We start from the raw sequence: 27,441 nt of genomic DNA on the forward strand, positions 1-27,441 counted from the left end.
ACAAAATAACCAACACCCCAGTGTTCATTAAAAGCCTTGGAAAAGACAATAAACACAGCAGAAAAGGTCACCATGCTGGAGATGCAACAAAGCCTCCCTGTAAACCCATATTTCTTGTTTCTAAACTCATAACCACCAGGAGACCTAAGTTAACAGACCCCCCCTTTTAAATCTAATGATACCCACATTTCCTCTGAGAACAACCCCATTTTCTAATTGTTTGGGGAACCCACTGCAGAATCTGGCTGCAGCAATCACTCCAAGGGGAAGTAACATTTGGAACTTTCAGTGTTTTCAAAAGGCGAGAGTCCGGTCTGCTTTACACTTGCTCATGCATCCATATACACAAAGGGCAATTGCACAGCACTGGGCACTGTATGTGAGGCTTTCTTGCCTGATCAGAGTCTTGCTTGGCGTGGAAACCCCATGTGACCAGTTCCTTCACGTTCCTCAGAATAGCAGGGTTGTACCATATGGAAGCAGTTCTTGTTGTTATGCACAAAATGGATGGGCTATTTAGATTTTTGCATATTGTTTTGATTAAAACATTTTTTGGTAGTGTTGCTGCACAAATTTTGGCTAAAGAAAACGCATAGTCAATTTGGGGGTCTCGCCCTTAGCAAAATATATTGAAGATTTCAATGGAAGTGCAGTGTTTCTATGAGGCTAGTGAAAATTCTCCATCGATTCTGCGCATCCCAGATTTCACCAAAAGTGAACCTTGGAGCAAAACATGCAAGACACTTTGAACGAAGACCAAATGATCTTGATAAGGTTAGTGAAGATGATCTAGGTTCCTCCTCCCAACAGTTCAAAACTGCATTTTCTGGGTATCTTGAGAGCTCAGTCATACTTCAAGAATGGATATGTTATGCACTTGCAATAATAGCAATATAAACAAAAGTGCTTTTTCTACTCCCCAGAGATTGTCTCGCATGTTTGTGGAGGCCATAATCTTGAGCTTGTAATAAAATGTGCTCTTCAAACTGAACTCCCTTGCTTGCATCCTCTCACAGCTGGCTTCCTCATTATGGCACCCCCACAGCCACTGAATTACCATTCCCTTTGAGTCATGCAGCAGTCGTAGTTTAGCATCCGGGGGCTGATCTAAAGTCAATTGAAGTCAATAGGAATCCATCCACAGGCTTCAGCACACTTTGAATTAAGCCCTAAAGGGAGATCTTCCAACTGCATGTTGAAAGGGAATGTTTAACCTCTTAAGCAAACACATTTGGTGCAGTGGCCCTTGTAGCATTTACTTGAAAAGAAAGCTATAGGCACCCTGCAGTTACACCTTAACAATTTCACATTCCTCTACTAACCACAAGCTATGCAACTGCTGGTCCCTTTCACCTTTAAAACTACAAACCACTTGAATAACCATCAAAAAGAGGGACGGCAAGGAAAAACCTCTCTCTCAAAAGTCTTCCTGACCACATGCAGCTTCAATTTTGAGACTGTTATATGGTGAGCAGATGGAAATCTTCCTTCCTTATATCCCATTCTCATGTTTCAGGACCAGTTCACTTGGGAGGCCTGGCTGAGCGCCTTGAGGTTTGCACAGTCAGAGCAACCCTGTTCAAGTTGCTAGGTTTTTACAAGCTGAAGCAGCTATGTAGATATTCCCTGCATTGAGGCTGTGATCCACACAAACTGTGGTTCTGCAAGGGTGCTGCAAGGTGGCATTTAACTTCTAGAAATAAAATAAAATGGGGCAGTGGTTGCTGTAGTCCTTAAATGTTAAGAAGGGTGGGAAGAGAACTGGCACCATTTGGTTTGTCGTGTGCCAAGGCCCCCGTGACGGACACGAGTATTTAATTTATTGGTTCAAATAGGCCAAAGCTTTATTGGTTACAGATGTGAGCAGTTAGGCTTAGGCATTGGGCAAAGCCAGGCTATATCACGACTCCCGCCCGCCTGCAGGGAGGCCATCTAAGGGTAAACCACCAATAGGGTTTACCCTTATACATCAAATAGGGGCACCCTGAGGGGTCCACGTTGGGGTTGTGACATGAATTCTGTCTGGGCATCAGACAGAATCCACACACCCCATATCCCTTTAACAGGATACCCTTACTGCTTCCGAACTGCTAGGTTGGCAGAGGCTGGGACAGAGCAACGGATTTGAACTGCCAACCTTCTGATCAGCAAGCACAAGAGGCTCAGTGGTTTAGACCACAACGCCACCCAGTCCCCTTAATTGAGGAGGGGCAGGCAGAAGCTACAACCTCCCCTCCATCCAAACAAAGGCTTACCCAATGCCTAACCTCACAAAGTTGTGACAATTGCTACCAGGTAGGTGAAAACCAAATTGCTGGTGCCAATTTGCCAAGTGGGGAAAATTCATAGAATCATAGCCTTGCTGAAATCAAGATAGGCTACATCCACCGTGTTCCCTTCATCTACCAGGCTCGTAATTCTGTCAAAAAATGATTAGTCTGACATGGCTTATTTTTCAGAAACCCATGCTGACTTTTGGTGATCACAGCGTTCCTTTCTAGGTGCTCACAGACCATTTGCTTAATGATCTGTTCTAGAATCTTTCCTGGTATTGATGTCAGGCTGACTGGGCGGTAATTGGGTCCTCCCTTCCCCCCCTTTTGAATATAGGGACAACATTTGCTCTCCTACAATCTGCTGGAACTTCGCCTGTTCTCCAGGAATTCTCAAAGACAACTGCCAGTGGTTCTGAAATCACCTCTGCCAGTTTCTTTTAATACTCTTGGATGTAGTTCATCTGGCCCTGGAGACTTGAATACATCTAAACTAGCCAAGTATTCTTGTACTACCTCCTTACTTGTTCTGGGCTGTGTTTCCCCTGCTGAATCATCTGCTCCATATTCTTCAGGTCGGGCATTGTTTTCTTTTTTTGGAGAAGACTGAGGCAAAGAAGGTATTGAGGAGTTCTGCCCTTTCTCTGTCCCCTGTTTGCATTTCACCATCTTCTCCTCTAACTGACCCCACTGTTTCCTTGTTCTTCCTTTTGCTACGGACATACCCATAAAAGCCCTTTTTGTTGCTTTTAACCTCTCTAGCAAGCCTGAGTTCATTCTGTGCTTTAGCTTTTCTGACTTTGTCTCTACACATGCTGGCTATTTGTTTGAATTCCTCTCTGGTGATTTCCCCCTTTTCCCATTTTTGGTACATATCCCTTTTAAATCTTAACTCAGTTAAAAGTTCTTTAGATAGCCAGCCTGGCTTCTTTAGGCACCTTCCATGTTTCCCAACTCATTGGTATTGCCTGAAGTTGTGCTTTTAATATCTCCCTTTTAACAAACTCCCAACCATCATGAACTCCCTTCCCTTTTAGTATTTCTGTCCATGGGATCTCACCCAGCGTTTCCCTAAGTTTTCTGAAGTCGGCTTTCTTAAAGTCTAGGATTTGAGTCTTAGTATGCTTGGTTGCTCCTTTCCGCTGTATAGTAAACTCCAGAAGAGCATGATCACTCCCATCACTCCTGCCACTTCTACCCCACTAACTAGGTCATCACTATTGGTTAGGACCAGATCTAAAATGGCTGATTCTCTTGTTGCTTCCTACCAGGCCACAACAATACGGCCGCCAACAGTTGTCCTTAACAAGGTCATATCAGAGCAAAGCATGAAAAAAGGGTGGGTGGGTTGGGAGAACCAGTGCAAAAGGTGAGAGAGAAGGTCCCGTCTGGTCACCACAGTTAAATCTCCCGCAGCCACATCCCCTCCCAGCGCTGATTGTTCAGTGTGGCCACACTGGGCGTGGCTCCACCCAGTGCTGGCAAAATGGCTGGGACAACACAGAATGGGCCATCAACTCCCCACTCCCCCGGCCAGATCACTGTCGAGTGCCGGCTGCCCAGCCGCAACCCCGCCCACCGGGAAAGGTGAGCAGACCTCTCGCACCAGTATTGTTTCCCTCCATGGGACTTTTTATGGGTACTTAACCTTAAACAACATGGAACCTTGTCCAACCCAGGCTCTGTCTCTTTCCGCCATCAGGTTGCTAAACCAAAGCTAACAGTCATCTAAAATCCAGCAGTAAAGGAAAGGAAATTGCTGTGGAATAGAGTCCCACACCTTTGATGCCACTGCTGAAACTCTCTCTTGTGGATCCCCATCCACCGCCATGCTTCAGATGGAAAAGTAATCTGGAGCAGGGAGTCTAAGGATCATCTCAATGAACAGGTAGACTGTTCAATGTGTGCAGAGTAAGCCATTAGAAGCATTTCCTGCTGTGCTCTATTGTGACCTTTTTATCTATTGTGGCTGCGGTCTATTTGGACTTTATAGGCTACATTTTGTGCCTTGCAGACTATAGTATCTAAAAACCCAGATCTCAGTTTTCTCATATAACACTATTCTGGCATGTCAGAGACAACCCCTCTGTAATTGGAAGACGACTTTTGCTGCCAGGAGGGTACGTGTAGACCCCAGCCATGCTTAACTGGTTAGTAAGTCTAGAATAACTCCCCAGTTTAAAAAGACGAACAAACTGTTGAACAAATCATTCAGGGGGGAATCCTCCTGTTATAAAAATAGAATATATTTTTGCATCCTTGGGGAACTCTTATATGGATTCCTTGATAATGTGTAACTAATGGCTGCTTACCTTGTCTCCTGCAGCAGACTCTTCAAACAATTAAGTCAATTAGAAAGAGATGGAAACTATTCTCCAATAAAAACAAAATTGATCCATTTTCACATGCAAAACTGATTTTGTAGGCAAATCCTATCTTACAAATTGGAAAAAAGATGGTAATATGGAAAAATTAGGTGGAAGCAAGTGTATTGACTTTGGAACAATTGATAGATGAGGAATATTAATTCTATACTTATACTGTTCTAAGAGATCAATATCATCTATCAGATGCAGCCCAATGGCAATATCTGCAGTCACAGAATCTGGTAACAGCCCTGTTTGGACCAGCAGCCTTTTCAGCTTCTGAGACACTTGAGATACTGGAACAATTGGACAAGACTTTTGAAACTAAGGAACCAGCGATCACCTTCTATAGATATTTGTTACTAATAAATAAGTTTGATGTGCAGACTTTGACTACCTAGTCAGGGGGATTTTTTTAAAGCTTCTGTAGCAATGGTATCAATGGGTCTTAAATTAGGACTTATAGAACAGAAAATAATATTTAGGATTTATTGGACTCCATTACATTTGAATTAAAAAAGGATGCAGTTGCAAGAGATGTATTAAGGATAATGCCTATTTGAAACATGTTTTTACAGTGCCCTATACTCAATAAGTTTTGAGAGAAAGAACTGGGCTGTATAAATATGACTGTGTAGAAAAAGTTAAAATTTTCAGAGTAAAATATTCTTGTGAATTATATACCTATTGTATGGAAGCTGAAAATTGGACAACATAAGTGGATTCTACGCACCCTAACTGTGGCCAAGAGACTGGTATTGATGAACTGGAAGAATAAAGATGATTCTCATTAATCAATGAGTCAATCACATGATAGCACTTGCAACATATGAACAGATTGCTTATAGACACAGATTTTGTTTGGATAAATATATTGACATTTGGAATGAGTTTATACAGAATATAGTAGGTTATTAATAATCATACACATATTAGGGCAATAATATTACATATATATGCAACTTACTATATTTAATGTATTAATTTATATCCTTTTCATTGTAATTGTATTTTTTTCATTTTTGCACTTTTTTTGTTCCCTCTTCATTCATTTTCTCTTTTTTCACATTATTTCTTATAACTGAAACTATCTTAATAAAATATTAATTGAAAATAATAATAAAAAATAGGGTGGTCTGTATCCTTGGTTGACCCTGTAAAATAATCAGCCTACACATGTGTTGGTTGATTCAGGATTCATACTCAATGCCTATGCCAAAGCCTGTTGACATCTGTCATCCTGTGTTTATAGCAATTTTACCATTTTTGGGCCCTGCCGCCCACGCCTTCACTGTCCCAGGGGACTGCAATTTAATTTAAGCTTACTGTTTTCAAGCCCAAGAACTAAAATGGAGTAGACATAAAAATGTGGAATAAAGAAAGTATATTTTTATACGAGCTGCTAGGTTGGATTTCTTAACTTGCCATTATCCCAAAGTCTTAAGAGCACGTTAGACAGTCTGCAGATGGTTAAAGGGTAAAATAGTTCTATCTACAGAAAGACTGAAGCATAATCTCTATCAGGAGAGGTTCAGTGTTTCAGGCAACACAGTTTTATACTTCAGACATATTCAAAATCACTGGTACATACATACATACATATACATATGTAAAACGTGAAAGTGTGGGCTCCACTTTTCTCCGCAACCGCTTGACCGATTGTCCTGAAATTTTGACACAACGATCCAGGCCACTCCCCGAGCGTTGTTAGAAAAAAAATCCCTCAAATTTCACACCTGGGCAGGTAGAAACCTGTTTTTCCACAAAGTAAAACAGCGCCCTCAAGTGGATTTCCTCCCACAGTACACCCCTCCCTTCCTGTGAAATCTACACCACACCCACAAACCCCGCCTCCACCACAAGATCCACCACTCACATACATACATCCGGCAGAGGTATTGAAGACCAAACCAACTGAAAACAGGCCTTTTCCAGCAACAAGGCCCAACATTGCCAAGTGGAGGTAGGGGCCTGCCTGGGGGGGGGATGGGGGGCAAATAGGGGGCAGGGATACGTAATGGGTCAGAACAGGGTGGGAGGAGACACAGGGATGAAACCTGCCCTCTCCACAGTATCTCGCCTCGACTCAGGGGGACTCTGAGGCTCAGGGGGGTCTGAAGGGGGGCTATTACCCTCCATTTCACATACTAACGCACAGCAACGCGTGCAGGGCCAGCTAGTGTGTGTGTGTGTGTGTGTGTGATTTTGAACTTACCACCCTTCATTTTTTAATATATATATATATTCAATATATTCACAGAGAGAGATGAAGGAATGCAGTCTTCCCTAGATAATGGTTTCTCCAAGTAAAGCCCCACCTGCTCCATCTCTCTTATCTTATGTCATCCCTGTGCCAGCTAATCTGAGCTTTCTGCCTCTGAGCTTTCTGCCTCTGTTCTATTGCCCTCAATGCTTGCCTGGTCCTGGGGGGGGGGTCAGGAATGCTCTCCAAGGACATGGAATCTGTCAGCTGGTGCTTCTTCTTCCTGCTGCTCTTCTCCCAATATTTCCCAGCTTTCCCCCTTTGCAGCCTCTGAACTGTGTCCTTCTGCAAACCACTGTTCTAAATCTATACTGTCCTCCTGTTCTTGGGAAGGTTCAGGAGAAGGGGGTGGCCCCCACCATTCCTCCTCAGTCCAGGCCCTGACAGAAAACAGTGCTGGACTCCAATCCAAAGTGGGTGTAAGAAGCCACAGGTGGCCATTGGTCACGTTTGGCTTAGTGAGCCACAAGTTCTTGGGCCCCTGGTAAAGTGTGGGCATGATTTCCTTAACCACAACCTTGTCATGTGCATAGCTGTCAAGTTCTCCCTTTTCTCGCGAGGAAGCCTATTCAGCATAAGAGAATTTCCCTTTTTAAAAAGGGAGAACTTGACAGCTATGGTCATGTGACAAAGACACATGAGAGCAGAAGCAGCAAAGCAGGCTGGGAAGTGCTGGGACTGCACAGTCATACGGGCCTACTAAAGTTATTCAGGCCTAACTGCTAACTGCTGAGTCACTCTGACATGTGACTCATTCTCCTTATGAGTAGCAGCCATTTTCTCCCGCTGTGTTCAGTAAGGTTTCACTCAGTGTCGTGTTGGTATGGAAAAGAGTCTGTACTCAGCATGTGATCTCTTAAATGGTTTTGGAACTAAGTTATGAAGATGTTTATTTTAAACTTAGATTTCATTGCTTCAATGAAGAACTCTGCACCATTAATTAACTCTGCTTGAAAAACCTCACATAAAATCTACATAGTTCCACCCTGAAGATCCCGGGCCCCAGGAAGATTAGACTGGCTTCGACCAGAGCCAGGGCCTTTTCAGCTGTGGCCTCGGCCTGGTGGAACGCTCTCTCACAAGAGACCAGGCTTGTAAGACGGAGCTGTTCCGCCAGGCCTTTGGTCTGGGTTCAGCCTGACTCATGTTCTCTTTGTATAGGAACAAGCACAAAGCCCACTCGCAGGTCCTTATAATCAGTAGAAACAGTTGGTCCTGGCGAGTATTAACTGCTTTGAATTTTAACCTGAGGATTGTCATTTGTTCAGTTTTAACTTTAATTTATTTGAATTAATTTTGGGGTGCATTTTAATCAATGGATTCCTTGTTTTTATGCATGTTGTATTATTTATATGATGTTAGCCACTCTGAGCCCAGTTTCAAATAAAAATTTATCATTATCATTATCTCTCTGTATTCCTTCAAATCTTCCCAAAACCAGGACCCTGCAAGTGGCTTTTAAGGCAGCAGATCTGCACCAATATCTTGTATTCAACGGTCTGCCTCTGGCTACTCCACGTTCTTTGAAGGATCTTTGTAACGGAAAGGACCTTCAGAAAGTACACCTTTATTTAAGAAAACACATGCTAGTAAAATAACATTTCCATGAATAACCCTGACTAATGGGGGTATTCTTTGCCTGTTTTCCCCCAACACACAATTGATTCACACCTCCATCACAAAAGTTTTATTTTAATATATCCCTTCAAAACTTGTAAATGTATCAAATCTCTCAGACCAGTTTCAAAGATTTGAGTCCAGCCTGATAATTTTTCTCTTGAAAACACGAAACACTGCCTTTTCTTCCTGATCACGCTCCATTCTTCCTCGTGGGTGTTTCATGTAGAAACACTGAAAAACATTTTCCCACAGTTATCCTCCATATGTCTACTGTGAAGAGGCTTTAGGAATTAACAGAGATATGTTCACAACTTTTGGAGATTTAAACCTGGAAGGTAAATGTCTTAAATCTCAGAGGTAATTTAAACATTAGTGTGCTGGGTTTTCTCCCTCTTCCTAAAATAAGCTGAAAAGCCAGGCATAATCCTGTATTGGATGGATTTTCTATTCTCCCCTCCAAAAAAGCCTCCTCTCTCTCCAAATAAGAGAATTGTGTTTTATTTTTTTGAAAAGGGGAGCTAGCTGTGCCCTGGAAAATAATTACTGGTACACTCCCAGTTAGGCAGGAGAGTCAATGGAGTTCAGGATGGGATCTGGAAGTCAGAGTCACATACTAAATTGTGCCAATGAGCAGTGACCTCGGGCAATGTGTGCATTTATCAGATAAGCCATGGATGTCTAAGTACACACAGCTGTCACGGTCAAATTCTAAATCAATTGCAAATGCCCTAGGAAGCAATAGACAAATCACTATACCCAGGACTTTTTTTCAAGAAAAATGGGTGCCAGAACACACCATGAAGTTATTACAGCTGGACGACTCAGGGCAGATGCTGGTTTGACAACGGCCACATTCACCGCCCCGGGAGGTGCTAAAAGCTACAGCAAGCTGTCTCCCTAGCTGGTTTGGGGGGGTCAACCCCGGTTCTGGTGCAGGTCAGGTAAATGCGCTCCCGCCTCCCTTGTTCTCTCTGATTCTGGTGAATGGCTATGGCAGCTTGGAAGGGCCCTTGCGCAAATGTGGATGTGTGCAATGGTAAAGGCCTGCCTGGAAAGCTTAAAGAAGAGGAGGAGGAGGAGGAGGAGGAGGAGGAGGAGGAGGAGGAGGAGGAGGAGGAGGAGTTTGGACTTGATATCCCGCCTTTCACTCCCCTTAATGAGTCTCAAAGCGGCTAACAAGGTCACCCAGCAGCTGCATGTGGAGGAGCGGGGAAGCGAACCTGGTTCCCCAGATTACAAGTCCACCACTCTTAACCACTACACACACACTGGCTACATGGGAGAGGGATTGAAGGAATTGGCCCCATCCTGTAGCTTGACCAATTGTGGCTAGGAACTAGGTGGAGTCATAGATCTTTAAAAAGTGTAGATTCACACATGCTGGCCGGCTTCCGTTTTGACTTGAAACGTTCATTTTGGGCTTCTCAAAAGCATGTAAAGACAAGGGGGGGGGGTGACTGCACCTAGGTCATAATGCAAATATCTAAAATAAATTCAGCACCTCTGTCAGATATGAACAAGATCTCATTGGCTTGCTCTGTTTTAGACGGAAATACAAACAGAACAACAAAAATACTCCTACAAACTGCAAAATAAAATAATAAAAGTATTAAAACATCATTGGGCACCCTCAGTTTCTGTCCTTTGAATCATTTTTTTTTGGGGGGGGGAACACCATCTTACATGCAAAACAGGAGGCACAGGGGGTTGGACTAGATGACCCTTGGGTCCCTTCCATCTCTACAATTCTATGATTCTATAAAAACAAAATGGCAAATCTGGGGAAAGGTGAAGCTGGAATCCCTTTGCCTAACAGACTAGCTTCCTATACACAGAGGGACCCACCCACCCCCAGGATGATTTGAAGATAAGAATCTGTAATATACAGAAAGAAGTAATACAGTCCAAGAAGAATTGTACAACATGGTGGTTCTGGAGATATAATTTTATTTTCTATCTTCTGCAAAATAAACAAAGGTTTGGCACACACATTTTTATAAGTTATGTATGCCTACACTAATTCAAACAAAACAAGATTGTAGTGCATTGCTGAGAAATGTTTTATTGGGGATTTCTGCTTATTGAGTGATTGAGTATGCTGCCATCTTACAGATCCACGAAGCAATGTAAATTCTGAAAGACTTTGCCCTCCAGGGATACTATATAAGCAAGTAACAAGACTTACATTGCCATTTCATCTGGAAGGCTATGGTGCATATTTGAAAGCGTCGGTACCATTTTTGTTATTAACATGAAAAAGGGAGGATGGAAACGATAATTCATGGTGGCTTTGTTGTATCATGCCAAACACCTGCCTGATCCTGAACTTCCTTGTGTGGAAGTCACCCCATCTGCCTGAAGCTGTCACAAGCATCAAGGGTCACGTGAATTGCAAATGGAGAGAAATCTTTAAATGCCTCTGATTCAAAGAACCCAAACTATAAGGGGACTGCCTAGATAGCGCACAACCATTTTATTATTTATTTATTTATTTATTTATACCCGGCCACTCTGGGCGGCTTCCAACAAATATAAAAATACATTAAAATATCACAGATTAAAAGCTTCCCTAAACAGGGCTGCCTTTAGGTGTTTTCTAAATGTCAGGTAGTTGTTAATCTCCATGACCTCTGATGGAAGGGCGTTCCACAGGGCGGGCGCCACTACCGAGAAGGCCCTCTGCCTGGTTCCCTGTAGCTTTGCTTCTCGCAGTGAGGGAACCGCCAGAAGGCCTTGGTGCTGGATCTCAGTGTCTGGGCTGAATGATGGGGGTGGAGACGCTCCTTCAGGTATACAAGACCGAGGCCGTTTAGGGCTTTAAAGGTCAGCACCAACACTTTGAATTGTGCTCGGAAATGTACTGGGAGCCAATGTAGGTCTCTTAGGACCGGTGTTATGTGGTCTCGGCGGCCGCTCCCAGTCACCAGTCTAGCTGCTGCATTCTGGATTAATTGCAGTTTCTGGGTCACCTTCAAAGGTAGAGCGCATTGCAGTAGTCCAAGCGGGAGATAACTAGAGCATGCACCACTCCAGTGAGACAGTCTGCGGGCAGGTAGGGTTTCAGCCTGCGTACCAGATGGAGCTGGTAGACAGCCACCCTGGACAACAGAATTAACCTGGACACAGAATTTTACCATGCAGGTAGTTCTTGAATGGCTGTATCAGTATGGAACTTCCTGGGCACTGCACCCACCCTACTTTCTTATTCCAATGTAGTCAGAGTGGCATGGATCCTGCCACAAGAAAGCAGGAAGCACATCATGAACCACCAGGTAGGTAGCAATACAAACCTGGGCTGGAGGGGGGAGCTCCCATAAGAAGAGCAAATACAACATTTTGTGTACAGGACAGAAGGGATGGCTGTCACCTTCAGGCTATGCTGCTTGTGAACTTGGTGGTATCTGCCGGGCTGCGGTTGACTAGACCTTGCCATCTAGCATGGCAATGCAGAAAAGCCTATGGGTTTCCTTGCTGGGTAGCCCAGGAAGAGCTACCAGCCATGGAAGAATCTTCTAGTTAGTGCTGTGCCAGAATTGGTTCTCCATTTCCTTTGTCCCTGGTGAAAGAGGCTTCCAATTTTCTGCTTCATTCTTGGGACATTTTCGAAGAATTGTGGTGCTGGCAGGGCTTTGAGTTTACCTTATCACTGTGACGTGACCAATGGCTCCGTGTGTGTGTGTCCCCCCAGTAAACATTTCTCTGGCATTTTGCAGTTTCCCTGGCTGCCTGCGCTCCCTGGTCTGAAAAAAGTCACATGGGAAGAGTTCCCCTGGACTTTACTTGAAACATTGCCACTCAGGAGGGCTGCAGAGTGAGGACCTCTGGTGAGATGATTTGCAGAGTGGAAGGAATGACACCTCCAAACACCTCTTGGTCATCTCAGAAGTAAAAGAAGCACCAACCCCCAACCCCCCCAACCCCCCCCCCCGCCCCTCTGTAACTCATGAGAATGTCACTGAAATTTTCTGTCCCTTTTCATAACTTTTAAACTTAATTTCTTTTCTCACAGATGGTGGCGAATGGGGGGGGGGTAGAAAGGTTTTTTTAACACATTGAGTATTCACGTTGTTCCCTAACCAGAGGCAACTGCAAGTCCTCATTCTATTTATCTGTCAATTAAATTGTAACCATTTAAATTGTAATCAGGCACATTTTTGCAAGAATTGTTTCAATCATGTCTTTGATTTTAACCATTCATGAAAAAATTAATGTGTGAAAAAATCTTAACTCTCCTGATAATACATCCTCCCCCATCAATAAAGACAATATTTCACTCTTTGAGGAACTCAGCCTTCCATCCAACTGAGACAGAAGAAAATCTATGCGTTCTCTCAAACACCAGAACACAAACCTCCAACCAGGATGATGAGGTAAGATTAAACCATATAATTTATGTATTATTTCTCAAGATATATTGATCTTTCTAAAATGCTTATTGATCGCTCTGAAATGCTTATTAAGTGAACCTATTGCTTATAAATTTTGTCTTATTGCTGAAAATCTTATTATTTTCTTATTCTCAAGATGCTAGAGGTAATGCTGATATTTATTTGGAGTCTTATAAATGATAATTGGGTCCTGCAAAAATAAATTATCAGCATAGCTGGCAGGCTGGTGAAACTTTGGGGCACTGGTAACTATGGGGTAGACCAGGCACCCCCAAACTGCGGCCCTCCAGATGTTTTGGCCTACAACTTCCATGATCCCTAGCTAACAGGACCAGTGGTCAGGGAAGATGGGAATTGTAGTCCAAAACATCTGGAGGGCCGAAGTTTGGGGATGCCTGGGGTAGAAGAAGAACAAACATCCTTTTCCCGTATTTCTAGAATAACATCTGAAATGGGAACTCGTACAGGATTTCCATGCATTTGCTCTTGGATTTCAAAACCAGCCCCAAAGCATCATTTTGGTGGTTCTGTTCTGCCTGGCTGTAATCCCAGAAATGCCCTTTACTGCCTTGTCTCCCAGAAGCCTCACTCCACAGGTGACTTTATCAAACAGGCGCTTAAGCAACCCGCAAGCATATGCCCTTCTCTGTACCTGAGCCCCTTCGCTCACAGTCATCTCCAGGATGGCTCTTCCATTAGACCATTCAAAATCTCCACCAAGGACAAAAGGAACTTTCCAGCAAGCACTGTCCCTACTGGTAAATTAATCAACAGTTATTTGCATTCCTTAAACTTAGGGCCTTCCACCCCATGTTGGCACACAACACTCCTCTTGTACTCAGAATTTTGCCACTGAGTACTCACGGCCAACATCAATCTTACCTTAGGCTCCCAATTCAGTTAAGCACCTGAAACATGTTTTAATAAGAAATTTAATTCACTCCCTTTCATAGCTGCCAAGTTTTCCCTTTTCTCGTGAGGAAGCCTATTCAGCATAAGGGAAAATCCCTTAAAAAAAGGGATAACTTGGCAGCTATGCTCCCTTTCCCTTCTTTAGAATGCTCACCTTTGCTCCAGGTAACTCCTCCCCTTAAGAAAAAGAACCTTTACAGACTTTACAGACTTCCAGGGAGGTGGCAGACCTGCTCAGCTGCAACTGTTGAAAGCTCCAACAGAAGTAATTACGTGGTGTATTTATGATAGAGGTACATATCACTATTATATCTGAGGACATAAATGACCTTGGAATGAACTTCCAGAAGTTCTAAAAAGGATTGTTATCTACCATGGGATCAAGAAATCTTCACAGACAAGTGAGTTCAGAGGAAAAGAAAATATGGCCCTGCCAAACATCACTTAATAGCACTAGTTTATCTCTAGGATGTAGACCAGCCAAGCCTCCTTTATTTAATTAACTTTGAAACTATTATAAATTATTAAAGGAAACTAAAAAACAAAAACAAAAAACTACCCCCTATCAGTAAAAATGTTCATTTGAATTATGACTTGAAAGCTGGCTTAGAAAGAGAATCTAGTGAAGGGTCTGGAAATAAAAAAAGTGCATGTATGATTGGGAATGTGTGTTAACACGGGATCTGGTACAAAGAAACATATGTTAGCCTTTCTATTCCCTTTCTCCCCAAGGAAAGCGTTGAATAAAAATCTCGAGGACTGACTGGTCCTGACATGTTACAGGTTGGTAGCTGTGTTGGTCTGACGTAGTTGAAACAAAACAAAAAAATTCCTTCCAGTAGCACTTTAGAGACCAACTAAGTTTGTCATTGGTATGAGCTCATACCAATGACAAACTTAGTTGGTCTCTAAGGTGCTAGAAAGCTCACACCAATGACAAACTTAGTTGGTCTCTAAGGTGCTACTGGAAGGAATTTTTTATTTTATTTTTGTCCTGACATGATCCTTTAGATCACGACTAACCCTCATTTGTATTTACAAAGAATAAATCAGTGCAGTCTGAACCAGGTTGAGGCCAGCTGTTAAGGTCAGATAGGTCAAGGATAAAGTAACGGAAGTGGCCTTGTAGCTGAGGATGTCTCTTCCATGCTTGAATTCCACTGAACACGAGATCAGAGGAAGAGAATCTCTCACAGCGAAGGGTGACAAATGGGGATGCCTTTGGACATTGCAACCATGGTGGAGAGGTGGTAAGTTTCTCCACATGCTACACAGGAAGTTACACCTCCTTTGATACATGTTGTTTCAAGACATAAAACTTTTCTGAAGCATAGTATGTTAAGTGTTCTCTTGAAGTCAACCATACAAAGTTAACTATGGCAACAAGCTACTCTTAATACTTCTTAAAGCCATTACAGTGGTACCTCGGTTTATGAACACAATTGGTTCCGGAAGACTGTTCATAAACTGAAGCGTTCATAAACTGAAGCGAACTTTCCCATTGAAAGTAATGGAAAGTGGCTTAATCCGTTCCAGACGGGTCCGCAGAGTACTCAACCTGAAGCGTACTTAACCTGAAGCATGGGTGTAATTGGTTCCGGAAGTCTGTTCATAAACTGAAGCGAACTTTCCCATTGAAAGTAATGGAAAGTGAAATAATCCGTTCCAGATGGGTCCTCGGCGTTCATAAACTGAAAATTCGTAAACCGATGTGTTCATAAACCGAAGTTCCACTGTATAAATGTATGGATGTCCCTTCCCTGGCCATGAGGTGAAGAAGGCACCATCTCTGCCCCAGCCCCAAAGGCCAGGCCCCAGCATGGCTTTCCTCCCTGTGGCTCAGGCTTCCATGAGGGAGCCTGTCAGGGGGACGCCCGGTTGCACCTCCTCAAAAAAAAATGCCTCAGGGCGATGGCCCCCCCCAGCCCCGCCCACACGGCGACTCTGAGTGAGTGCCATTTCCACTTCTCTATGTGCATTTCTACATGCAGTGAAGCACAGGTGCCAGGCCTTCATTGCCTGCATGATGTGTTGTGTAATTGGGGCTCTAGATGTGCTTATGTACCCCCACCTGGGGATCTTTTCCCCCAATCCAAATAATTGTTGCGTATATCATGGATTCACATCATATTTAATTGGCTTTTGTGATTATGGTAATACACCAAACAATTCTGCCATCTCTCCCTCTCTCTCTCTCTGTATTAGTTACAGGTTGGTAGCCATGTTGGTCTGCCGTAGTTAGAGACCAACTAAGTTTGTCATTGGTATGAGCTTTCGTGTGCATGCACACTTCTTCAGGTCTACTGCTGGTTGAGAATACAGTATTTGCAAAGCTGTTTGGGACACAAATCCTTATGGATGTTACTGGCATTTCTATCTAAAAGAAGGATTCTGAGATAAATTCTGAAATGGTTTGAGCAATTAGTGTAACAAAAATAGTAGCCTGCTTATACACTAACATAAATATAATGCAATATACATGAAAAAGCAGTTAGGCTTTCTCTAGGGCAAGATAACCTGGAATATGTGCTGACTGAAGCTGATAAACTTCAGCAGCAAAATGTGATAAAACCATGAGTTAGGTTTATTCACAGACCATATTTAATGCCTGCATTATGACAGAAGATCAATCACTTAAATTCACTTAGAATATCTACAGCATATTCAGTGTCAAAGAGACTTATTTCACTGATGGAAATAAGAAGTGACCTTATTTCTATGCTGTTAAAAGCAGACAGGTATTAAAAACAATAAAATCAAGGTTCTATTTAGAATTCCAAAACAGCTATCAATGTGCCTAGTTATACTATATATTGAACAGGGTTGCAATCCCCTTGAAAAAGCAGGTATGCAGCGGGGGGGGGGACTCTTAGTCAGCTGAAACCCACACAGCCTGAGTGACATAGAGAGCCTTTCACCAGTTTCAGATGCTTCAGAGGTGCAGCCATTTCTGGCAGAGCTAGTTTGGCCATGATAATCCATGCCTGGGAGCCTCCCACTTGGATCACCCCAAGGAGTTATGCATGGTCCTGCCCTCAAAGGTGCCGCAGGGGATTCATTTGCTATGGAATACGGCTACCAGAATTTTGACGTCCATTTTGACGTATATTATCCTAATCTTTAAAAAAGCAAAAACTCCCTTGGCAGCCTTCTGATTTGGATCCAATTCAGAACCCTGGTTCTTATTACATGACTTGGGACCCAAATGCCAGGGCCTCCTCCATACCAAGCTGTATGTGCTTTAAGATTGAGGCCTCTCTCCCGTCCCTCTGTGTTTATAGAGTGGGAGGTGGGAGTTCTGGTCTTCTTTCTTCTTATGTGCTTAGTTGACTTTGCTGTTGCTCTGCAGAACTTGCAGGGAGAAATAATTTTGCTAAACGTTAGAGAAACCTCTTAATGGTCAAGATGTTTGACCCCTCAGGAGGTGGTGAGCTCACATTTGTTGGAAGCATTTAAGCAGAAGCTGGGCAGCCAATCACCAGGGATCCTGCACTACAGATGGGGTGTGTGAACTAGATGGCTTCTGGGGCCCCTTCCATCTCTCTTAAGCTATGATTAAAGGTAAAGGGACCCCTGACCGTTAGGTCCAGTTGCGGATGACTCTGGGGTTGTGGCACTCATCTCGCTTTACTGGCCAAGGAAGCCGACATTTGTCCGCAGACAGCTTCTGGGTCATGTGGCCAGCTTGACTAAGCCACTTGTGGCAAACCAGAGCAGTGCACAGAAATGCCATTTATCTTCCCACCTAGCGGTACCTTTTTATCTACTTGCAGTTTGATGTGCTTTTGAACTGCTAGTTATGATTAGGTGGGATAATTCCACCATTGATGTGTGTTTTGATTGGGGAAGGCTGATAAATCCAAATTTCCAAATAAATATAATCCAAGGGAATGAATAACAAGTTTAGGACAATGCTGTAAAAATCACCATCAAGATAATGTCTTAAAATTAGAATTAAGTGCCAGACTTCTAATATCTGAAAAACAGAAACTACATAACCACAAAACATCTTAATGTTTTTGAAAGCATTAACCTTTTCAAAATCTTAATTTTCATAATGAGCACCTTCGTGCAATTGAGAAACTCTAATTGAAGACATTTAAGATTGCTGCTCAGAGGCAGAAGTACAACATATGAAATTGCTCTCTTGCATTAGCTAGTTCATATCTGGTGTTGTGATATGAGCCCCCCACCCCACCCCACAAAACAATCTGAAACTGTGTTTTTCATAGCTGTACAATAGCATCTTAGTTCTGATTAAGATCTGATTCACCCAACCAATGAATTGTATGCGTCAGTTTAAAGGCTGTGATAACATTTCACTGAAGTAATACACTGGGCCTTACTTTCAAAAGGCACTAAATTGTGTGGAATGTTTTCAGATCAAAGCCAGACAATTCAGGTGCCTCACATCAAAAGCCTTCTGTCACCACAAGGAATTAAGTCCATGGTGTCAAAGAAAGGCCTTGGCTCTACTCCCCAAAGGCTTTGCATTAATTTCCCTATTGTGCAAAGGGGACGTTGAGTCCCTTCAACTCAGCTGACAATCTGCAAGGCAGGATGCTACTTGACACTGCAGTAATTAGAAAGCTGAAAGAGGAAGCAATGGAATCAAAGAACTGCTCACTTGGGGCAGAAAATGAGAGGTCACGGGAGAGGCTTTAATGGAAGAGAGCTCACAGCACAGAACAAAGAATGACGAGGTCAGCAAGAGAAACATTGCAGTAATAAACCAGGGGGAGATGTACAACTCCCAAGGTTCCGCTTGGCTCTTTTAACTCAGCAGTCAATAAAAGGGTAGCACTGAGTCAGTTTACTTGGAAGTGGTTGTCTTCCCTGAACAATTATCTATGGTGGGATGGTAAGGAATTTAAAATTGTGTCTCATCAACCATTTGGAATAAGCTATACGGGTCCAGCAGAAGCTGATTTTGAATGTCACTATGTTCAATAAATCCTTTGCAACTGGTTGACTTTCCCACAGCTGGAAAACAAATACCGGTAATCAAACCTCTTCTTCTGCACATGCACACTAGTCTTAGCAACTCAGTGCTGCTGGAAGCTTTGCTCACGGTCTCTCTGCCTTCTGCTGCCAGGAAGGCACACGGGAGACCACCTGCAAAGAGGCTCCTCAAGGTGCCTTTGAAGATGGCCCTATTCCAGGCACCTTCACAAGCCTCTCTGCAGGTGGTTCCCGTGAGCCTTCCTGGCAGCAGGAGGCAGAGAGACCGTGAGCAACGCTGCCAGCAGCACTGAGTTGCTAAGACTTGTTGTTTGTTGTTTAGTCGTTTAGTCGTGTCCGACTCTTCGTGACCCCATGGACCATAGCACGCCAGGCACTCCTGTCTTGCACTGCCTCCCGTAGTTTGGTCAAACTCATGTTCGTAGCTTCGAGAACACTGTCCAACCATCTTGTCCTCTGTCGTCCCCTTCTCCTAGTGCCCTCAATCTTTCCCAACATCAGGGTCTTTTCCAAGGATTCTTCTCTTCTCATGAGGTGGCCAAAGTATTGGAGCCTCAGCTTCACGATCTGTCCTTCCAGGGAGCACTCAGGGCTGATTTCCTTAAGAATTGATAGGTTTGATCTTCTAGCAGTCCATGGGACTCTCAAGAGTCTCCTCCAGCACCATAATTCAAAAGCATCAATTCTTCGGCGATCAGCCTTCTTTATGGTCCAGCTCTCACTTCCATACATCACTACTGGGAAAACCATAGCTTTAACTATACGGACCTTCGTCGGCAAGGTGATGTCTCTGCTTTTTAAGATGCTGTCTAGGTTTGTCATTGCTTTTCTCCCAAGAAGCAGGCGTCTTTTAATTTCGTGACTGCTGTCACCATCTGCAGTGATCAAGGAGCCCAAGAAAGTAAAATCTCTCACTGCCTCCATTTCTTCCCCTTCTATTTGCCAGGAGGTGATGGGACCAGTGGCCATGATCTTGGTTTTTTTGATGTTGAGCTTCAGACCATATTTTGCGCTCTCCTCTTTCACCCTCATTAAAAGGTTCTTTAATTCCTCCTCACTTTCTGCCATCAAGGTTGTGTCATCTGCATATCTGAGGTTGTTGATATTTCTTCCGGCAATCTTAATTCCTGCTTGGGATTCATCTAGTCCAGCCTTTCGCATGATGAATTCTGCATATAAGTTAAATAAGCAGGGAGACAATATACAACCTTGTCGTACTCCTTTCCCAATTTTGAACCAATCAGTTGTTCCATATCCAGTTCTAACTGTAGCTTCTTGTCCCACATAGAGATTTCTCAGGAGACAGATGAGGTGATCAGGCACTCCCATTTCTTTAAGAACTTGCCATAGTTTGCTGTGGTCGACACAGTCAAAGGCTTTTGCATAGTCAATGAAGCAGAAGTAGACGTTTTTCTGGAACTCTCTAGCTTTCTCCATAATCCAGCGCATGTTTGCTATTTGGTCTCTGGTTCCTCTGCCCTTTCGAAATCCAGCTTGCACTTCTGGGAGTTCTCGGTCCACATACTGCCTAAGCCTGCCTTGTAGAATTTTAAGCATGACCTTGCTAGCGTGTGAAATGAGCGCAATTGTGCGGTAGTTGGAGCATTCTTTGGCACTGCCCTTCTTTGGAATTGGGACGTAGACTGATCTTCTCCAATCCTCTGGCCATTGCTGAGTTTTCCAAACTTGCTGGCATATTGGGTGTAGCACCTTAACAGCATCATCTTTTAAAATTTTAAATAGTTCAGCTGGAATATCATCACTTCCACTGGCTTTGTTATTAGCAGTGCTTTCTAAGGCCCATTTGACTTCACTCTCCAAGATGTCTGGCTCAAGGTCAGCAAACACACTACCTGGGGTGTACGAGACCTCCATATCTTTCTGGTATAATTCCTCTGTGTATTCTTGCCACCTCTTCTTGATGTCTTCTGCTTCTGTTAGGTCCTTACCACTTTTGTCCTTGATTATGGTAATCTTTGTACGAAATGTTCCTTTCATATCTCCAATTTTCTTGAACAGATCTCTGGTTTTCCCCATTCTATTGTTTTCCTCTATTTCTTTGCATTGCTCATTTAAGAAGACCCTCTTATCTCTCCTTGCTGTTTTTTGGAAATCTGCATTCAGTTTCCTGTATCTTTCCCTATCTCCCTTGCATTTTGCTTGCCTCCTCTCCTCCGCTATTTGTAAGGCCTCGTTGGACAGCCATTTTGCCTTTTTGCATTTCCTTTTCCTTGGGATGGTTTTCGTTGCTGCCTCCTGTATAATGTTACGAGCCTCCCTCCATAGTTCTTCAGGCACTCTGTCCACCAAATCTAAATCCTTAAACCTGTTCCTCACTTCCACTGTGTATTCATAAGGGATTTGATTCAGATTGTATCTTACTGGCCCAGTGGTTTTTCCTACTTTCTTCAGTTTAAGCTGGAATTTTGCTATAAGAAGCTGATGATCTGAGTTACAGTCAGCTCCAGGTCTTGTTTTTGCTGATTGTATAGAGCTTCTCCATCTTTGGCTGCAGAGAATATAATCAATCTGATTTCGATGCTGCCCATTTGGTGATATCCATGTGTAGAGTCGTCTCTTGTGTTGTTGGAAGAGTGTGTTTGTGATGACCAGCTTGTTCTCTTGACAGAACTCTATTAGCCTTTGCCCTGCTTCATTTTGAACTCCAAGGCCAAACTTGCCAGTTGTTCCTTTTATCTCTTGATTCCCTACTTTAGCATTCCAATCCCCTGTAATGAGAAGAACATCCTTCTTTGGTGTCATTTCTAGAAGGTGTTGTAGGTCTTCATAGAATTGGTCAATTTCACTTTCTTCAGCACCGGTAGTTGGTGCATAAACTTGGATTACTGTGATGTTAAAAGGTCTGCCTTGGATTCGTATCGAGATCATTTTTGAGATTGCATCCCATTACAGCTTTTGCCACTCTTTTGTTGACTATGAGGGCCACTCCATTTCTTCTACAGGATTCTTGCCCACAGTAGTAGATATGATAGTCACCCGAACTGAATTCACCCATTCCCTTCCATTTTAGTTCACTGATGCCCAGGATGTCGATATTTATTCTTGTCATCTCATTTTTGACCACATCCAGCTTACCTCTATTCATGGTTCTTACATTCCAGGTTCCTATGCAATATTTTTCTTTACAGCATCGGACTTTCCTTTCGCTTCCAGGCATATCCACAACTGAGCGTCCTTTCGGCTTTGGCCCAGCCGCTTCATCAGCTCTGAATCTACTTGTACTTGTCCTCCGCTCTTCCTCAGTAGCATGTTGGACGCCTTCCGACCTGAGGGGCTCATCTTCCAGCGTCATAACTTTTATATGCCTGTTGTCTTTGTCCATGGAGTTTTCTTGGCAGGGATACTGGAGTGGCTTGCCAGTTCCTTCTCCAGGTGGATCACGTTTAGTCAAAACTCTCCACTATGACCTGTCCATCTTGGGTGGCCCTGCATGGCATAGCTCATAGCTTCTCTGAGTTATTCAAGCCCCTTCGCCACGACAAGGCATTGATCCATGAAGGGGTTGCTAAGACTAGTTGCCTTTTAATCTCCCATGATGCCCAGGAGTGTTGCCCAGTTGTCCAACTCTCTTCAGAGCATGGAGGCAGAACAATTGCATGGTGCTAGAGTCTTTGTAGACCTGTGGCCTCAAAAAAAGTTTCTTCTTCTTCTTCCAGGTGCATCCTGCCAATTTAGGCTAATACTTCACACATCAGATGACCTGGTCTTTCATCCATGAAAATCCTTTCCCATAGTCAATTCTGTTTGTTGTTTGTGCCACAACAGACTAACATAGCTGCCTCTTTGGACCATTTGATGGGAAGACAGGAGACAAAATGACACATCTTCCCCATACCTTTAAAGCACTATGATGCCACTTTAGCTGTCATGGCTTCCCCCAAAGCATCCTAGGAAGTGTAAAGGTGCTGAGAGTTCTTTGGAGACCTCTATCGATAGGTGTCTCCTAACATCTCTCAGCACCCTTAACAAAATGAAGCTCCCAGGATTCTTGGGGGGGGGGGAGAGACATGACTGTTTAAAGTGGTATGATATGGCTGAAAACATATAGTACAGATGGGACCAAAGTAAGAAAGAAAAGAAAAGAAAGCTAACTGCTGACGGGGGCCTGAAGGAAAACCTCTGACACACGGAGGAATCATGCAAGATTCCTTCCACTGACATCCTGTCACTCCCTGCTGACGTGGTCATGAAATAGCAAAGAATGACATGAATGACGGCTGAAGCATAATTGCCAAGGTTGGCAATTCACATCTTACTCTAGACATCAGTGAAACAGAGGTGGCCCCTTAGGCTTAAAACCAGTGACACAGAACCAAAACTCAGAACCTTAAATCTGGTGAACTTTTCCTTTCAGAAAGAACAATCCCTGATTTCCCAGGCGACCAAGTCACTGTGGACAAACTGATTGGTCACTGCTGAAGAAATGAGAAGGTGGCAGAATGCCAAGCAAAGCCTTTATGGACATTCACTCAAGCAAAGAGCTTGAAAAGGCTATGCAGAATGAATTAGGCTACAATTCTCCACATCTACTTGCCACAGCTGAATGAAAGGACACCAGGGAGACTTCATTTTCCAAAGACTTGCTTTAAAGGCCACACTTTCAGAAACCTCTTCTCCTTTTCCATGATGACTAACTAGAAGTATTATTTACAGTAGTTGAAAAGGTAAAAAGAAGCCAGGAAAGAGAATGTCGTGACACAAAGCTGGGTTTTGCTGTAATTTAAATGAATCCCTGCTTTGAAAAATAGCCTGCTACAGCATGAAGGGAAACCTATGATTTATATTAACTAAAGAGAGTCCTGTTTTGCAGCAACTTTATGTGTCTTCAGAAAACGATGGAAGAGAAATCTGTTTGGTCCACATTTTTAAGTGAATGTATACCTACTTCATACCTTCCGGACTAATATATAGAGCAGGGGTGTAATTCCTTCAGATTTTGCACTTTTCCAGATGTTGTGACATGGTCCTCGGCTCAAAGAATGGACCCAAATGCATGAAAAATGTGTTCCAATCAATGTTGAAATACATATTTCCATACAGATATATATATTATCCAGCACTCTTACAGTGTTCCAGTTCAAACATTTCACCTGCTAATAAATTCATCCAGCAGGTGGGGAAGGCCCTGGAGCAATAATCTCTAGGTGGTTCTAATTAATCATGGGGTAGAGTTGACTAACTCCTCCTTTCTTCCATTTTCCTGTATGGAGTCTCTGGATCTTTACCAGATCTGTCCCTAACACTGAACTGCCATTACTTCCCCTCCACCTTCGAGGATTGGACACCTTCCAACTGCAACCTCAGTACTTATAGGCAAAATTGACTTTACCAGAATGGGTTATGCTTTCTGATTATGTGCCAACATAATAAAACCGTTTGACATCACTGGAAGAGGGAGTCACACTTTCTCTAATTTCTATTTAGCCCATTTTCAGGATTCATTATGCAACTGGTTTAACAGCAAACAAATTAGAACAAGCCAGCTTCATAAACTATAGCCTGAAGTAGGGATGTAGCTGTCTGCTTATGTCGTTGATCTCTTGCAGCCTGTTTCCACATAAAGCAGTGGTATTATTTTAAACATACAAAAATTGCATTGAAATACATCTTCTGCCTTATTTTAAGTTATAATTCATGCATTTTAGCTGGTTTTTGTGCAAATAAAATGCATTGCAAAATTCAGAGAAGTGTGATATCTGACTGCTGTGTTATGTTCTATAGAGTATGAATCAGTTTGCTCCACAGGTGGATGGAACAAAACTATCAGGCACCTTAATTTCAAGATCACTTGCTTCAACTAACCACAGTTAAGATTAAAGCAGTTTGTCCAGGTTTCCACAATATGACAAGTTGTGTTGTATCTAGAGTCCTCTGTTGGTGGACGAAGGGGACCTCCTACATATTGGCCAGCTAAACTCTGTTAGGTAGTTCAGCACAATTTCCCCCACAATGCAAAAGGAGGGTTGAGGCTGAGATATCATATACTGCCTTGGCCCCAAGGCCACTGTTATATCAGAGAAGAAGTCAATACTTGATTCAGGAACTTCTTAGCTCATAGCTGAGGCACTATGCTACCTCAGGTCTCTTATTAGATATGCTATAGTTTGCATATATTACATATGCAATGTAACTACACTCAACCCAAAATCCTGCATGCACTTGCTTGGATTATACTAGGCTACACAAGAAAGCTCCAGGAAAGCTTCAGGAAAGCAGAAATAAAACAACATAGCACAAGTTAAAAGAACTTACAGTAAGGACAACCATAGACTTCAATCCTCAGTCCAATTTGACCCTCTCCACTCCAGTCCAGAGGAAGTATCCGTACATAGCGGGCAATAACTGGATGCTGTAAATCATGCCGGACCACACTGTCAGAATTTAGATTTCCAGGAAATGCCTAGGGGGGGAAACAACACAAAATCCTTTTAGTACCAGGGCTATTTAGTATCTATAGACCACTTTCACAAGATTGAGTAATCCAGTGGGAAATGTGATCCCCACAGAAAGCAACCTGCTTGGTTCACTGCCACACTGTGCTGCTTCTGCCACACTATCCAACCTGGAAGAACAAACCTAGAAGTTGCGCTCCATTCTGTGCATTCCAGAATGATAAGAAGTTCTAGGACAGCCATTTTCCTAGCATGGAAATCTTGGCCCACCAGCCTTCCTTATTTGGCCCACAAGGCTGCTTTTGGGGTAAGTCACCCCACCCCACACCTGATGCCATGCAGGGGCTTGGCTAAAAGGGTAGAGGGGGGTTGGCCAAAGCCCACGGGAGCCGTTTCCAAAGCAGCTTGTTATTGGGAGCATTGCACAAAGCAGGAACTGAGCAGGACCACACATGTCCTCTCACACACACCGTGACAGCTGATGCTCCTGCTTGGTCCCTTTTGTTTCCTCAGCCATTTCATTGCTGTGAAACAGCTGCTGAAATGAAGTGGAGAAGGGGCTTCCTTTTAGCAGCACTTTGCTAAAATGATGTCAAATCCACTGACATTATCTGTGACAATAGGTGACTGACAGGTGGCCACTCCCACCCATTTTCTGAATTTGGATTACGAAGCAGGTTCTGATGGAGACAAATATAATGCATTGTTGAATGGTGGTTGTTTTTTTTGTAATATTGTATCTGTAGTCCAGGTTATATGCTCTTGTATACATTACTTGGCTGGAGAACAACATTGTGAAATTCAGAGAACTGTAAATTTCAAAAATATGTCTGTGCTCCAGTTCTCACATTGTTTTTGGAAAATTTGAATTAGGAATGTTCATCTTTAAATGTGAACTGAATTCAATGTCTCCTGCTCCAAATGCATTTTCATGCAAGTTTGCAACACAGATTGATTCAACTAACAGTTTGTCCCAATTCTGGAAGTTTCAAAAAGGTCATAATTTTCCACTGAGATGTTTAAGCCATGATACTTAAGATATATGTTCAGTAGAATCACATAGTGCACCCCTCTTTCAAAATGGGGGGGTGGAAGAGGTGCAAACTCCCTTCATCTAAGAAAAAGAAACCTCCATACACTCAGAAAAATAGCCAAATAAAAGTCTAGTCTAGTCTAGCTTTCTTCAAAATGTGCATTTTAAAAAAAAGAAATTTTAAATGCATAATGTGCATTTTAAAAAGAAGTAAAAAAAATTAGGGAATTTCTGAGGCAGAACAGCATTCATTATGCATTATGGTCACCCACCTGCAGTTTTTATATAATCATAAAATGATGGAGACCTCAAGGGCCACCTAGTCCAACCCCCTGTGATGCAGGAATCTCAATTAAAGCAAGCAGGACAGGTGGCCACCCAACCTCTGCTTAAAAACCTTCAATAAAACAGAGTTTTGAACTGAGGGAGTCAGTTCCACAGCCAAACAGCTCTGTCTGAAAGTTCTTCCTGTTGTTTAGTCAGAATCTCCTTTCTTGTAACTTGAAGCCATTGGTTCAAGTGCTACCCTCCAGAGCGGGAGAAAACAAATTGGCTAGGCGTTCCCTATATTGAGATACGTGTTTTCCTATCTTGGGCTGCAGCTCCCTCCTTACATCATCTATTCTGTTATCACCAGGTGGGGAATCACTTCCCTTTTGGGTGAAGACAGAGGCAAAGTAGGTGTTGAGCAGTTCTGCCTTCTCCGTCACCCAATAACATTTCTCCATTTCCATGCAGTGGGACCTGCTAGTTGCTCGATCTTCCTCTTTCTTCATGCATAGCCAAAGAAACCTTTTGGAAATTATTTTTAACCTCTCTTGCAAGGCTGAGTTCATTCTTAGCTGGACCCAGCTAACCTTCTCCCTGCAACTCTTGGCTACTCATGTATACTCCTCCTTTGTGATTTCCCCTTCTTTGTGATTTCTCCTTTCTTCCATTTCTTATACATGCCCTTCTTACACCTCAGCTCATCTGTGAGCTCCTTATGCAGCCACACCGGTTTCCTTACATGCCCACCACTTTCCTTTCTTGTTGGAATTGTCTGCATTGGGGCCTTCAATATCCCACTTTTAAGAAACTCCCATCCATCTTCAGCAGCTATGTCACATACTCGTTCTGAATATGCAGATCAGCTCATAAACTCAGCAAAGAAAACATTTCTTCCATCTCATTCATTCTCCTGACAGTGCTATTATGATTCTGTTAGTTGA

At 43.0% G+C, this 27,441-nt stretch overlaps 1 protein-coding gene across 1 annotated transcript in view; it reads right to left on the reverse strand.

The window, feature by feature from the left end:
* The window catches only part of CNTNAP2 (contactin associated protein 2), an 869,542-nt gene that overhangs the window by 417,077 nt on the left and 425,024 nt on the right, over positions 1-27,441 (reverse strand). The window contains exon 4 of the mRNA XM_035101355.2: positions 25,058-25,205. Coding sequence (XP_034957246.2) covers positions 25,058-25,205 — 148 coding nt within the window. The remainder of the gene's footprint in view (positions 1-25,057; positions 25,206-27,441) is intronic.

Source organism: Zootoca vivipara, chromosome 12 (assembly GCF_963506605.1).
Source record: "Zootoca vivipara chromosome 12, rZooViv1.1, whole genome shotgun sequence".
Taxonomy (NCBI): Eukaryota; Metazoa; Chordata; class Lepidosauria; order Squamata; family Lacertidae; genus Zootoca; species Zootoca vivipara.